General features: G+C 48.1%; 7 protein-coding genes across 7 annotated transcripts; 2 read left to right on the forward strand and 5 right to left on the reverse strand.

The window, feature by feature from the left end:
• Window positions 1-14: 14 nt before the first annotated feature.
• N7447_001378 (ATP-dependent 6-phosphofructokinase) lies at window positions 15-2,505 on the reverse strand (the record flags this gene model as incomplete). The annotated part of the gene is made up of 3 exons (XM_057225654.1): window positions 15-1,166; window positions 1,239-1,700; window positions 1,765-2,505. The coding sequence occupies 3 exons, from the start codon at window positions 2,503-2,505 to the stop codon at window positions 15-17; spliced, it is 2,355 nt and encodes a 784-aa protein (XP_057089670.1).
• A 671-nt stretch (window positions 2,506-3,176) lies between these two features.
• Window positions 3,177-3,521, reverse strand: N7447_001379 (uncharacterized protein; the record flags this gene model as incomplete). Its single annotated transcript, XM_057225655.1, has 1 exon — window positions 3,177-3,521. One exon carries the CDS (start codon window positions 3,519-3,521, stop codon window positions 3,177-3,179), a length of 345 nt encoding a protein of 114 aa, XP_057089671.1.
• A 636-nt stretch (window positions 3,522-4,157) lies between these two features.
• On the reverse strand, window positions 4,158-4,498 carry N7447_001380 (uncharacterized protein; the record flags this gene model as incomplete). Its single annotated transcript, XM_057225656.1, has 2 exons — window positions 4,158-4,330; window positions 4,384-4,498. 2 exons carry the CDS (start codon window positions 4,496-4,498, stop codon window positions 4,158-4,160), a joined length of 288 nt encoding a protein of 95 aa, XP_057089672.1.
• A 1,246-nt stretch (window positions 4,499-5,744) lies between these two features.
• N7447_001381 (NAD(P)/FAD-dependent oxidoreductase) lies at window positions 5,745-7,342 on the forward strand (the record flags this gene model as incomplete). Its single annotated transcript, XM_057225657.1, has 3 exons — window positions 5,745-5,763; window positions 5,855-6,399; window positions 6,452-7,342. 3 exons carry the CDS (start codon window positions 5,745-5,747, stop codon window positions 7,340-7,342), a joined length of 1,455 nt encoding a protein of 484 aa, XP_057089673.1.
• Window positions 7,343-7,744: 402 nt separating this feature from the next.
• N7447_001382 (mediator of RNA polymerase II transcription subunit 17) lies at window positions 7,745-9,785 on the reverse strand (the record flags this gene model as incomplete). The annotated part of the gene is made up of 3 exons (XM_057225658.1): window positions 7,745-9,003; window positions 9,068-9,453; window positions 9,514-9,785. The coding sequence occupies 3 exons, from the start codon at window positions 9,783-9,785 to the stop codon at window positions 7,745-7,747; spliced, it is 1,917 nt and encodes a 638-aa protein (XP_057089674.1).
• A 632-nt stretch (window positions 9,786-10,417) lies between these two features.
• Window positions 10,418-11,360, forward strand: N7447_001383 (SDR family oxidoreductase; the record flags this gene model as incomplete). Its single annotated transcript, XM_057225659.1, has 4 exons — window positions 10,418-10,728; window positions 10,778-10,885; window positions 10,954-11,110; window positions 11,175-11,360. 4 exons carry the CDS (start codon window positions 10,418-10,420, stop codon window positions 11,358-11,360), a joined length of 762 nt encoding a protein of 253 aa, XP_057089675.1.
• Window positions 11,361-11,589: 229 nt separating this feature from the next.
• N7447_001384 (CAZyme family GH1) lies at window positions 11,590-13,678 on the reverse strand (the record flags this gene model as incomplete). Its single annotated transcript, XM_057225660.1, has 6 exons — window positions 11,590-12,266; window positions 12,347-12,506; window positions 12,569-12,709; window positions 12,770-13,192; window positions 13,248-13,458; window positions 13,512-13,678. The coding sequence occupies 6 exons, from the start codon at window positions 13,676-13,678 to the stop codon at window positions 11,590-11,592; spliced, it is 1,779 nt and encodes a 592-aa protein (XP_057089676.1).
• Window positions 13,679-13,808: the final 130 nt, after the last annotated feature.

Here is a 13,808-nt window from a genome sequence, read left to right on the forward strand (position 1 = left end):
GGGTCCTGGCCGGGTTACGTACTCTCATAGCAGGACCAGGATTCGTTCTTGCTAGCGTGGATACGTCCAGACAAAACATTGACGACATCCTGTAGTTCAAGCCAGAACTCGGACTTGGGGCGACGGCGCACCCAATCAGTTTCGCTAGCTTCCAGTCCATTTTCGCCACCCATGGGGGAAAATAGCACCTGTGATCCCTCGACACCTATCACAGCAGTAGAAAGAGGGTCCGCAGCGATTTCGTCGGGGCTCTTGTTGGCGTATCCTTCGATGTGCTGCATGCACCTGATGGACATACGCATAGCACGAACACGATCCATTGGCGAAGGCTTTCCACCTTGTTGGAAGTGACCGGGAACAGCGGCACGAGACTCGAAGCGGCCCTTGGCCTCTTCCTTGATCATATCGGCGATCACCTGGGTAGTGTATGTGCTGGACGCACATTCGTTGCGCAGAATGATCTTACCGGCACGGTTAGCTCCTTTGTCGCGAACGAAGTTGTCGCGGAGGAAGTCGATGTCGCGCGAAAGCATTTTGATGTCAACACCCTCCTCGGGAATGTATACCGCTACGGCACCCACAGCCAGGCCAGCTGTGGTCGCAATATATCCAGATTTGCCACCTTGGGTCTCAATCACGAACACTCGGCGGCGAGAAGAGGAGGCGGACTGACGAATGGCATCACAGAAGTCGATCAGGGTGTTCAGGCAGGTGTCACTACCCAAGGAGTATTCAGTGCCCGGGACATTGTTAGAAATGGTAGCTGGGAGCACGATAAGCGGAATCTTGAACGCATCATACTTCGCACGAGCCTGGCGCAGCTCGCTGACGGCTGTGAAAGCCTCGAAACCACCAACAACAAATAAGGCATCAAACTTGTACTGCTCAAAGCACTTGGCAGTGGTCTCCATGTCATTAGATGGCAGGTTGCGGTTCGTTCCAATGTCTGAGCCACCCTCGTTGACCCAGTTATCAACTTCCAGCCAAGTAACCTCGCGGACTGAGCTAACTGGCTGATCGTCGTGGTGACGGCACAATCCAGGGAAACCGTTATGAATGGCCAGTGGGGTGTGGCCACGGGTCAGACAGTATGCAACGGCACCACGGGTGGCTTGGTTCATACCACCGGCGGGAGCACCGACGTGAATAATGGCGATCCGCATTCTCTGCAAAAGAGTAAGTATTTGGGGAGATTGGGGAGCGTGAAGCCCAGATGGGCTGGGGGATTATCTGCATACCTTGCCCTCTGGAAGCATCATCTTCGGGTCATTTATCTTCGCAGTGGTCATATATGCGTTGTAGTACTCCTTGAATTCAGGATCACGGAGCTTCATAGCTCCATCAAAGTCCATTTCTTCGATCTTCGCCGTCACATCTTTGGTCGCTTGAACTGCCTCCATCAAAGGGGTGCGCATGATCTTGTTCTCGCGGATGGTGATAACTGGTGAAGGGGACTCGGGTGACATTTCGAGCACGGCACGAACGGCCTCCACGCCCTGGAGAGTCGACAGCCAGCGATCATAAGCGCACGCCGCTCCACCTCGCTGGGTGTGACCTAGAATGGTGACTCGAGTGTCCAATCCTAGACGATCTGTGAGAATATCTTTGATTTTCGAGCTCGAGATCCTGTTCAATTGGCGATCCTGTGCTCCCTCGGCGACAATAACGATCGTACGACGCTTGCCACGCTCAGTTCGATTCTATCAAACCACACTAGTCAGCAACAAAAAAGGAGACATTGAACAACGCTGGAGTAATTCCCACCTTGGTGATTACGGAGCACATGTCATCCTCCCAGCCTTCCTTCGGGGGCATCTCAGGGAGGAACATCCAGTCTGCGCCGGTACTGATGGCAGACATCAATGCAAGCCATCCACAGTGTCGGCCCATCACCTCAATGACGAAGCCTCGCTGATGGGAGAATGCAGTATCGAAGACATCATCGACGGCATCACAGATACGGGTCAAGGAAGAATAGCAGCCGATGGTGGCATCTGTCCCAGACATATCATTGTCAATCGAACCTACCAGGCCTACAATGTTCAACACCGTGTAGGGCGCCACCTGCTCAGTAGACAACTCCCCCGCGGCAACCAGGTCTGCCAACAAGCCGGGCCATTCGGCACGGAAGACATCGGCACCAGTCAAACTGCCGTCACCACCGCAGACGACCAGGGCATCGATACCTCTCATGACCATGTTCTTCGCTGCCTGCATACGGCCAGCACGCTCACGGAATCCCTTGCTGCGGGCAGAGCCGATCAGGGTACCACCGCGGGACAACCAGCCGCGGACATCCTCCCAGTGTAGCTGGCGGATCATGTTGCCGCCATTGACCAGTCCTTCATATCCTTCGAAAATGGCGTAGGCTTCGCAGTCGCAGTGAATTGCCATACGGACAACGGCCCGCACGGCACCGTTCATACCGGGGGCATCTCCACCAGAGGTGAGAACACCGATGCGGCGTCTCTTAGCCGGTTGAGTGGCGATCCTGGTGGGTTCCATATCGAATCAATTGAAGGTGACCTGAAGTACAAGTCGATCAAAAGAATGAAATGAAAAGTGAAGAAAACAAAAAGAAAAGAAGCTCGATAGTTGTAGAGCTCCAATTGTGGATGGGGTGGGATGTGGAGGGGTTGAACCCAATCCGGTGAGAGAAATCGGGCAGAAGTGGGTGCTTTGCGTCACAAAACAACTTGAAGCTAAAGTACTATAACTTGAATATAAGAGAATGGAGAAAAGATGAATTGGCCTGGATTCTTTACAACTATCTGTATATAAACTGCCCAGAATCTAAAAGTGGTCTGACCTTTTATTGAGCCAATACCTTTCTAGTACCTGCGTTCCTTTACAATCTGGCTGCAAGACACATGTCACCGCTTGGTCAATTTGGGTTTAGTGTGGGCGGTGAGTGCTTTTGCTTGACGTCACTTAATGATGTTTGTTTTGTTTGTTTCCCGCGTCCCCCCGGAGTCTGGCCCCGATGACATCTTCTCCTTTTCCTCGCTGATTCTTGTAATTCTTAATTGTAGGTCATCGACCTCATCATATTCATGATTATCCTACTTCAATACGGTTTAATCCTACAGAGTATTAATTACTGGTATACAACTAACCTTGGCAAACATGGTCTGACTGGTAACACGAACTCGGTGCACAATAATTGTAACGAGCTATTACAAACTGGTTGTCCAGAGGTAATACTTGTGGAACTCAAGTACCTTGCCCGCGAGTCTCCGGTGGGTAGAAGAGAATGTTACACTAGTCGCAAGACTTTTGTTCGCGCCACCTGCATGTGTCCACACAACATGGGGCCTCGGGCCACGTTTCTTGACGCTGACACGTCCCTGCAGCTCTTTGCTGACGCCTCGTGCGAAGTGCCGCACAGGACTCCTTATATCCTGCATAAGAGAGAACTCCGGTGGGCCTCCAGTGAAAGCTCTAAGCACCACAATTACAGCACTAATGCTCTTACTAACCCCGGGCACATGAGCAACAGCAGAACTGACGGCGAAGAGCATCCTTGAATTTGATCTGACATGATTAAAACCCCAGTGTGATCCCATCACGCCCGTGCGGACAAATGGGCTGATGCTTGCGCGAATATTATGTCTTGTTACGCCTCCAAGTTATCAGTAATGGGCTTTGGCACTTGCGGGTATTGACCACTTGCCATATCGATCCTGCTGAATTCCTATACATAGGAAAAGGTGTTCAACGAGTCGAATGACCCTAGGGGGCCTCGGCCGAAAATGGTTTGATGTTTAGCGTCATTTGCCAAGCTAAACCGGACTACATACTGAATACTAGGCAACCCTCATATCTGCTTGTACACTAGATCGGATAGCATATATGTAAACCCCTTTTGGCAACTCCAAAATGCGATTTACTGCACTGTCAGCCTGCTGTCTAGAGCATCTCTCTACTTTTGAGTTGACCCCTTCTGCAAACAGTCTTTACAATAAGGCAGTGGCTATGAGCGAATACACATAGTCTTCTAAATTCAATCATATTCCGAATGTAGCTGGCCTCAGGTCCATTCATAACCAAAACTTTGCTACCAGACATAATTATGTAACTAGCATCCCCTCACGACCAGCATGATTTAGCTGCTGCATTGTCAGCTGCGAATCTGGAGTGGACAGCAAAACTATGAATTATGCTGAGCACGAGTGGCTACCCTCTGTCGCTGGGTCTTTGCATCCACTCGTGCAAAGCTTGGGGTGTCCGACGTCGCCGGGGTTCTTGCAATGGAATAGAACATTCTTAACATCCTCCTTCTCAAGATCTGACCCCTTCAATACATCCTTCAGATCGGCCTCGGTGAACCCTGTTGTTTCTTAATCAGTGTAACGCAGCAATGCTTGACGAGAAATAAATTACCTTTGTCTTTGATCAGGACGTCAGAGCAATAATCAAAGCTAGGAGTACATGTCTTCTCTGCCAGGCCAGTTGTGGCCAGTGTAAAACCCGTCAGGATAATGGAAGAAAGCTTCATTGTAAGATAAATAAAATATCCAGGAGATATGAAGCGAAATAATGTAGAAATGTTGCAACTATTATAGCGAGTTTATCCCTCGAAATTGAAGATATGCTTTCGTAAAACAAGTCATTCGCATTTTCGTTCCACGATCATACGTAGTTGGAATGCTATATGGAATGCAGTTACGCCATTTACATGCCTCAAACGTGGAGGAGTTAGTTGCATATCAGGTTTAGTTAGGTTTATCCATAGAATCACCCCCCGGCGTTAGTGTTAAGTTTTATAATATTGATTATTAGTATTTTTATCAGGATAAAGATTGCGTATACTAATTCTAAAGCTTAAAGATGTCTCCTTGCTACCTCGTCGAGCTTCTTCTCCAACCCATGTGGCGGCACGCAGGAATGTGGAGCTCGTCCCATGCTTAGCATTGTGCATAGAGTCCTTGAAAATATTCAATCGGTTTAGACCAAGCAATTCCTGGTAGTACATATACAATTTCTCTGTCCTATCTAGGCTTTATATCGCCTTCGTATATCGTAGGGCGATAAGCGCAGCATACCTACTCCATACTATATTTCCATTCCTGGCGGTATTTCTACACATATATAGCTAATCATTATTAGGCAAATAGGATCACTGGGAGGCCTCCGATATATTTTCTCTCAAGAAGGATAATATTTGGCATGAAAGTAATTTCAGCCGATGAATCACAGATACGGGCCATTCTGAATCGGTCCACTCAGTCCAAATCGGACTTCTCCTTCCCTCGCACCTTTGTTGAAGCTTTGACGCCTTCAAGATCTCAGTAAATCCATGAATAGCTCAGGTGGAATCATAACGGACGGACTATCTGCTAATTTATCTTAAGAGTCATTACAAGATCATTGCACTTACTCCTAACCATAGTAAAATTGAATGGGAGATCCCCAACCCTGTATGTATACGTTGTATATAGCCCCAGAAAATATTGAATCGATTTAGATCAAGCAATTTAAACAGTATAGCAACATATAGTCCTTGGGTGTAGAAACTATCATTCCGATATTGAATGCCAGGCAGGATTCACTCTATTCCCACTCGGGCAATTTAACCCTACGAGATAAGATAAACCCCGCACGATGTCTCCAGGGCTACATCCATATAAGTACCTCCTATTTTCTCGAAAGACTTATTTAATTTCGATTAAAATACCAATTGCAAGTTCTGGATTCGGTATTAGCCCGCACAAGTGAATTCTGAGCCTTTTACATCCTTTGTAATGGCGCCGAATGATTCAGGTAACCCCAATCGACCCCATTCCCGAAGTTGACTGACGTGCTATCACGCTTGATTCTGCCGTGGTATAAGCTGAAGGTTAACACAGTCCAGTCTTTAGTCTAGTTACGGCCGACCCGGGCCTGCCGCGAGCCAATCCCACCCAGTCCTACTGGCAGCACATTCCACATGCTCTTGCCGATGTCCAATCCTCAAAATTACCGACTGACCGAGATTTTGCGATCATTGGTTCCGGCATCACCGGTCTATCGGTAGCTAAGTCTCTCTTGGAACGCCACCCTACTGCCACAGTAACCGTTTTGGAAGCTCGTACGCTCTGTTCAGGTGCGACTGGGCGCAATGGTGGACAGATGGCTGCGAATGCCGGAGAGCAGTATATGCACCTTGCAGAGACTCATGGGGTCGAAATGGCGGGCAAGATTGTGGATTTCACATTCCGCAATTTGGAGAGGATGCAGGAATTGGTTGAAGAGTATGATGCCGTGGAGTTGACTGAGATGCAACGTCTACAGAAGCTGCGAGTCTTTTTGACCCAGGGGAAGTTTGACGACTTCAAGAAAAGCATCGCGCGCCTGGAAACGGATCATCCTTCTAGGAAGGGACTGTATACAATTTTGGATGCAGATGCTGTGCTCAGGGTGAGTGCTGTCGCCCATATAGTCATAGGGCGGTGCTGACATTTTTCTTCAGGAGTATGGAATCCATGGGGCATCTGGAGGAGCACTGCTCCCTGCTGGAACAGTTTGGCCATATCGTCTTGTCACCACAGTATTCGCGGCACTCTTAAAAAAATACCCAGGTCGCCTGACAATCGAGACAAATACACCGGTTGAATCCGTTCGGCACATTTCAACGCCTGCCTCGCCTATCACGAGTGCTTATCCGTATACACTTCGCACTTCTCGCGGTCCACTCCGAGCACGGACTGTAGTTCATTGCACCAATGGCTACAGCGGGCATCTCCTTCCTCGCCTAAGAGGACTTGTCCATCCTTTCAAAGGCACAATGACAGTTCAAGATCCGCATAATGCTGTGTCGAATCAGGGAACAACTGTCTCATGGGGTTTCCACTATCCTCCATCCTATGATCCCGAAACCAAACGCCATGGGTATGGACTGTACTACCTAGGGCAGAGTGCAAAAACCGGCTATTTCTACTTCGGCGGCGAAAATACTCGTCTTGAGGAGTCAGTATCCTCAGATGACAGCTTCGTGGCCGACCACTCCGTTGAACACTTGGAGATCGTCCTCCCACGATTCTTTGGCAAGCACGACAGATCCGATTGGCGCTTGGTCAGTTCGTGGAGTGGAATTATGGGTTATTCCTCTGACGGTCTGCCAATGGTCGGACGGTTATCACCGACGCTGACAGACCGGGAAGGTGACGGCGAATGGATTGCTGCTGCATTCAATGGATATGGCATGGCGAACAGCCTGATGAGTGGCGAGGCGTTGGCTTTGATGATTTTGGGTGAGGATGTTAGTGATTGGTTCCCAGTTGCATACGGACTGGGCGAAAAGAGACTCCAAGAGACGCTCATAGTCCCAGGAGCCGTCAATGCACTACGCTCGAAGCTATGAGAGATTGACCAAACCGGCTCTCGATTTGCTCATATTTCAAACGGAAGTTTGTTTGTTTCAACTCAGCTTTTGTGGCCATTATTTGTACAGGGTATTATTCAAGTCTCTTTCTATTATTGAATTTTGCGAGAGTAAATGGGAACGAAAAAAAAAATTTGCATTGGCCCACTTCATCTCGCGAGCTAATGCCTTTTGCTTAAGGTCAAAAATATTCAGAAACAAAAAGACATGGACTTGCAGGGAATCGAACCCTGGACCACTCCCATGCTAAGGGAGTATTATACCACTAAACCACAAGCCCAATTTGATGGAAGAGGTGAGAAAATATCGGCTCAAGTCGGCCCAGGGTGGAGTGGTTCGACCCGACCAATTTGTGCTCTGTGTGGGTCACGCACGTGACACCTATGTGGACACAAAGTCCATCAAAGAGGGCTGGTTATGTGATCCAGCCAAAGGGCAAGATTTCCAAGTGTGCAGCGCCGAATGGTAAGAGGGATGCTCACATGTTCCACGCCCGGTTCCGTCGATACAGCGCACGGTGTAGATCTCAATAGACAGTTCATGACGGGACAGAGCAACCTTCATCTTTTTTCGTTTGTCTGGTTTGGAAGGAGAGAGTAGAAGTTCGCCATGTTGAGGGTAAATCGCTTCCCAGGTACGTTTTGCTTGGTCCTTCTCACCCTCGGACTTTGGTGAACCGTTGGATGAGATAGTGAATACAACATCAAGCAACAAGAGATGGGTGATGGCGGCTTCCACTTCTTCTCTTTGGGAAAGTTTGCCAGGAGACCCAAGGTCGGGGTATTTGGGCATATTGAATGACACATCAAAGGTGGTGCCGAAGGGTGGTGAGGAAAGGTTGGTGTGAATTGAGATTGAGAAAGAACCCCGAGGGGTCAAAATTTTCCCACTGAATGTAGACAGCAAGGGAGTAAGGAACTGTCCAATGACGGTCTCCACTGCTTGAGCAGGAGAAGTTTGTCTTTGTTTCCCTGTCGAAAAAACTCTTGCGATGTACGCTGGAGGCTTCAAATTTGCCGACTGCAAAACACCGAAAAGGTCCTTCAGTAATGACTGAAGCCAGCGTACATGGGACATGTGCTTGATATAAGCTAGAGCTGGCCGAATAAGTTGATGTTCGGGAACAGATCGCGTTTTCGGGGTCAGGGGCGGCGGAAGTAGAGTCCGACGTCGCAAGTTTTGACGGTGGGCATATGCCAATAAGATCCGGATTGTATGTCCCAACCCCTCTGCAAGAGAAGTTCCTTGTTGTGAGATATCATTTTGAGGTTGCAACGCATTTTCATCAGTATCAACCAAGTCCAGTAAAATTTCGAGGTCATCCGAAGCAGGAATTTGAATGAGATTCTGACGGGTCGTCACGCCAAAGCTCGCGATTGCCCGGGCTTCTCGGACTAGTTCGTGGAAGAGTTCCTCTTCATAAACACTATCACGCGCCTGCAGAATGCGATCCTCAATCGTCCCGTCCCCGTCGAACGTGGAACGCGTCGGTTTAGAGCTTCCCGAAAGCCGACCATCCTGTACCACGCGTACCCGGACATAACGGGCTTTAGATGGGATCAATCCTTCGTCTAATAGCAAAGCCCCATCCTCGGCTCGGCGTAAGGAAGCAAGGCCGCGGTCGCGGAAAACTGGCGTGGCTGTGTTTGGTGGTGGTCAGCAGATGCTTCCTACGGTATCAATGTCCCATTGGTATGCGCTCACCTTCAAGGAACCCATATTGCACGCCTAGGGCTTGCCTTTCGCGTGGGAGACGGGAAATTTTCCATCCTTTGTCCTTAACAGCCAATACCTCATTCCAATATCGAGTTTCCGACGCGACTTCGGTTTCAAGTCGGGAAGCGGCCTGCAGAAGCTTGTTCGCCGCCGCGTTGAAATTCTGGATCCTCCATCCTCTTGATACTGTTGATATATCTTTGCTTGTAGATTCTGGTTTCGGGGGAGGGTTCACGACCTCGGCATTGAGCGAACCGAGGGGTGCGACTTGCTTGAGGAAGGCCGACATGGAGGTTTCGGCCTGACGCGGGGCCTGCTTGGAAAGCAAAAGGGAGACGAAGTCGAGAGCGAACATGGTCTCCATGTGGGCTTGCCTAAAATATTGTCAATTCTCGCGCGCTGAGGACATAACTTCAAGACCATTTTAGACTCACATGGCGAACTGAGTGATCTCGGCACGCCGCTTGTACAGTTGCTCCAAGCGCTCTGTCGAATCAAGATCAGTCACATCTTGGTCACTCTCCTCTACCTCATCCAGGCCATCTTTTTGTTCCTCCTCGACAATCTTCTTTCGAAGAACATCTTCGTTCACCTCGCGAAAAGAGCCCCACTGATTGTTGATTTGCGCGATCTCCACAGGCAGAGTATCCGGACGATCGCGTTGCTCAAGGATGGGGCGCAAAGGCAGGGTGAAGGAGTCGGCCATGGCGTCAATTCACCTAAATATCCACCCCGCTGTGTCCGTGAGCTTGGAGCTTAGTAAAACCAATGGCTTGAGAGGAAAGAGAAAGAAGAACGAGTGGACGATCTAAACCTCAATTCGGTGACGTAAGGCGCACGTGATCGTCATATCGAGATAGGAGACCACTTGCAGTTGACTTCCCCTCCATCCCCCATTATTAGCGTTGTGTTTCCTTTTACTATCCTAGAAATATCAGTGACTTGTGGTGCAATATGCTCTAAATGGCACTGCAAAGTAATAATTGTGAAGACCTAGATGTCACAAAATACAATATATATACCTACAGTCTGCATAAATACCTCGATAGATACATATCCTTATTAAACTTCCCAGAAGTTATATCCGACCGGAGATTAGTGGAGATAACAGATATATGTCTACAAGTATTCAGGTACATATTACAAATACATCTACAAGTATTCAGGTACATATTACAAATACATCTATGTTGAAAGAATGTCCCCACAAGGTTGGGACTTCCAAGGTTTCCCACATTCCTATTATCTACGGCTATCATCACACTTGAAGTCTGTCATCCCATCTTACCAGTTAAGATATTCCCTGTCAACTTTCTGCGAATATTACTTCCGCAAGCCATGGCGTCGTATCTAGTGACTGGCTCTTCTCGAGGGCTCGGATTAGCGCTGATCGCCCGTCTAGCGACATTGCCCAAAACTCAGGTGGGGACCATCATCGCCACCGCGCGCAAGGACAATTCCGCTCAGTTGAAGGAGATTGCAAGTGCCTCGTCAGGGCGAGTTCAGATAGTCAAACTAGATGTCATTGATGAAACTAGTGTGAAAGAGGCTGTGGCGGCTGTAGAGCGCCAGCTGCAAGGGAAAGGACTTGACTACTTGGTGAACAACGCGGGAGTGAGCGACTGGTCCCCAACAGGACTGGAAGGAATGTAAGTTGGATACCCTGTCAAAAGTCTTGCTATGATACTGATCTCATAGGGATAATCTAAATGAGACATTCAATGTCAATGTCACTGCAGCACATCTTGTATCGCGCGCTTTCCTACCTCTCATGCGCAAAGGCGAGAAGAAAACAGTAATCAACATGTGAGAAGATCGGAAAGAAACTACATGGGCCTTTTTATACTTGTCTAAGAAGCTAATCCGAATACAAGATCGACCACTTTAGGCTCCATAGCTATGGCCGGTGCGTTTCAACACCTGAAAACACCGGCATACAAGATCTCAAAGGCCGCATTAAACATGCTCACCGTTCAATATGCCCAGCAATATGCGGATGATGGCTTCACCTTTCTTGCGATCAGCCCTGGCGTGAGTCAAATATTTTGTGTTATCTGTTGATCGCAAACTTCTCAAACTTTACTAACATTAAAAGTGGCTTCGCACTGATCTTGGTAGCGATCGAGCAGACCTTCCGGTTGAGACAGGTGCCGAGAAGGTCCTAGATATCATACAAAAGGCAACACCAGATCAGAATGGAAAATTTGTGAACATACATATCTCTGGATCGGAGACTCAAGCCGGTGCAAATTACTACGATGGCAAAGAGATCCCTTGGTGATCAGAGAGGGCTTCTTCGCCACATCAATTTTTGATATTGGGAAATAGGGCCACAACGAGGAATCGGACGTAAAGAATGGACTACTTCATATGTCACGGAGATGCTATGGGCCAATTTCCTTTTGCACTAGTATACACGGTTATTGTTGAAAACGTGATTCAGTCTGCTAGTTCATCAAGTTTATTCTAGAGTTGTCAATTTAACTACCTAGCATTCCCTATAGACCACCTCATTCTGTATGCGGCTGTCGAGCTTTCACAAAATCGACCAGGTCAAAGAAGCTCTTCTTGTAGTGTCGCTGCTGGGTCGTGCGATTGACCGCTTGAATGCCAAATTGCTGTGCGTAGTCTCCAAATTCCCAATTGTCGACAAAGCTCCAAGCAAGGGCCCCCATAACATGAACACCATCTTCATATATCGATTTGAGAATTTCAGACATGAATGAAAGATAATATACGCTGCGTGGGGAGTCAAAAAGCTGATCAGAAAGCTCCTGTTCCGCTTCTGCGTATACTGGAAACCCAAACTCTCCCACCAAAATTGGATGTCGGAAAGTGTTCCACAGGTAGTAGAGATACTCCCGGAAATGTGTCGGCGTGGTATACACGTAGGATTCAGAGCGATATCCAATGTTCCATCCGTAAATATTCTTTGTTTCTTGCTTGGCGCAATACGGGAAAAGCTCATTCGAGCTTGATGGGTTGGCAGCGCAAGCCTTGATACCTTCATTGGCTGGGGATACTACCGTAGCGGTATATGGATCAATCCCAAAGAAGTCGGAGGTGTTGCGGATGTGTTTCAATTGGGATTTGCTCAAGGGCTTGGCTCCGGGGAGTGTTTCTAGCACAGACTTTGGGTATTGCTTACCCAAAAAGATTGGATTTGCGAAGATACCCAGTTGCATTTCTTGGAAGCGATCAGCTGCCAGAACATGACTAGAATTTTTGGATCTTTAGGCACTCCAAAGTTGTCGTTAAACTTGATACCAATTTTGCCTGTAGCCTTCAACGTATCATGATAGAAGTGATAGACATCAGCATGTGCTTTGACAATGTGGTCCACTCCTTTAAAATTGTATGCGTAGAGCAGGGGCTCATTGAAGGTCACCCATATTGGGACTCGGTCTGCATAGTGAGAAAGAAGGACCTGGGAAGTGAGCCAAGTCAGACCTGCGTGAGGATTGATAAATCGTGAGCTAGAGAACATACCTTTCCATAGTTGACAAATGCATCGACAAAGGTTTCATTTTGATAGCCGGCATTGTTGTAGCCAATATCTGGGCGTTTCGTGATATTGTCGCTTGCAACAAACATTAATGGGCTGTCGAAATGGAGCATCGTAACAATTGGCTGCAATGACAGTTAGAACACCGGAACTTAACAGGTAACGAGATATCCGATATTCTTTACCGTCATTCCTGCATCGAGAACTGTGTCAATCAAGTCATTATAATGATCAATAGCTTGTTGATTGATAGGCGTTCCTGGCAGAGCAAAAGGTAAAATCCGCGTCCAGGGAATTGTAAAGCTGTAATACTCCACACCCATTGCAGCTAGTCGCTGTATGTCCTGCTTATACAAAAAATAGTTTTCGTTGGTGACATAGTCCTTCGGCTTGCTGTCGGGCACTAACTTTTCCAACAACGAAGGTGATCGACCATCCAACCCAATTGCACCTTCGATCTGCGCTGCACTACCTGCAACTCCAAACACAAAGTCTTTGGGGAAATTATAACAGTCTGTGGGACCAAAGTAGTCGCGCGGTGGCAGGACCAGCTCACTACTGGGCACAGGTGTGGGACTGACAGTTGTCGAGAATAGCCCAGTGGTGGTCTGATGGCATAAGTTTCCACTTCAAAGGGTAGAAATCACAGGGCACATGACATACATAGTTGTGAAGATCCGCCTGTAGCCACATCGAGGACCACGCAGCTTGTCCATATGGGTCCTCCGTGTCAGTTGCACTGATAATTGTTTGCTCTGGGATCCAACTGCCCCACGTTGAGGTCGACCAGCTGGTGCTTAAATGCTTGACTGCGTCGGTATAGGGTGGGCCATATTTCCGTGTTGTTGTCGGGGGCGGAACCGAGGTTGCATATCTCATACTTTAATTAGCAATGGATAGTGTAAACTAGATCTATGTACTTCTTACCGAACTGTCTCATTTAGGGTATAAGAGAAGGGACTAAAATGGTAATTCGGTGCCACATTCGATTGTGTACATTGTGGTCGAGCGGAGTAACCGGTTGTTGTCAAGTATACTTCCTGTGCCTGTATAGCCACAGCCAAAGCTGCAAGGGAAATCAAAGGTGCTCGCATTTTTGAGCAGTCTATTGGGCCGTTTTCTTGTCTTATGTGTAGGCAGTTGTCCCTTTAAGTATTGACATTCGCCCACAGGTCGGTGGGTATGCCGGCTAATTGTCGTCTCATGGGAACAGCAGTACATCTA

This window comes from Penicillium robsamsonii (assembly GCF_028829455.1).
Source record: "Penicillium robsamsonii strain IBT 29466 chromosome Unknown utg000001l_segment0_segment0, whole genome shotgun sequence".
Lineage (NCBI taxonomy): Eukaryota > Fungi > Ascomycota > Eurotiomycetes > Eurotiales > Aspergillaceae > Penicillium > Penicillium robsamsonii.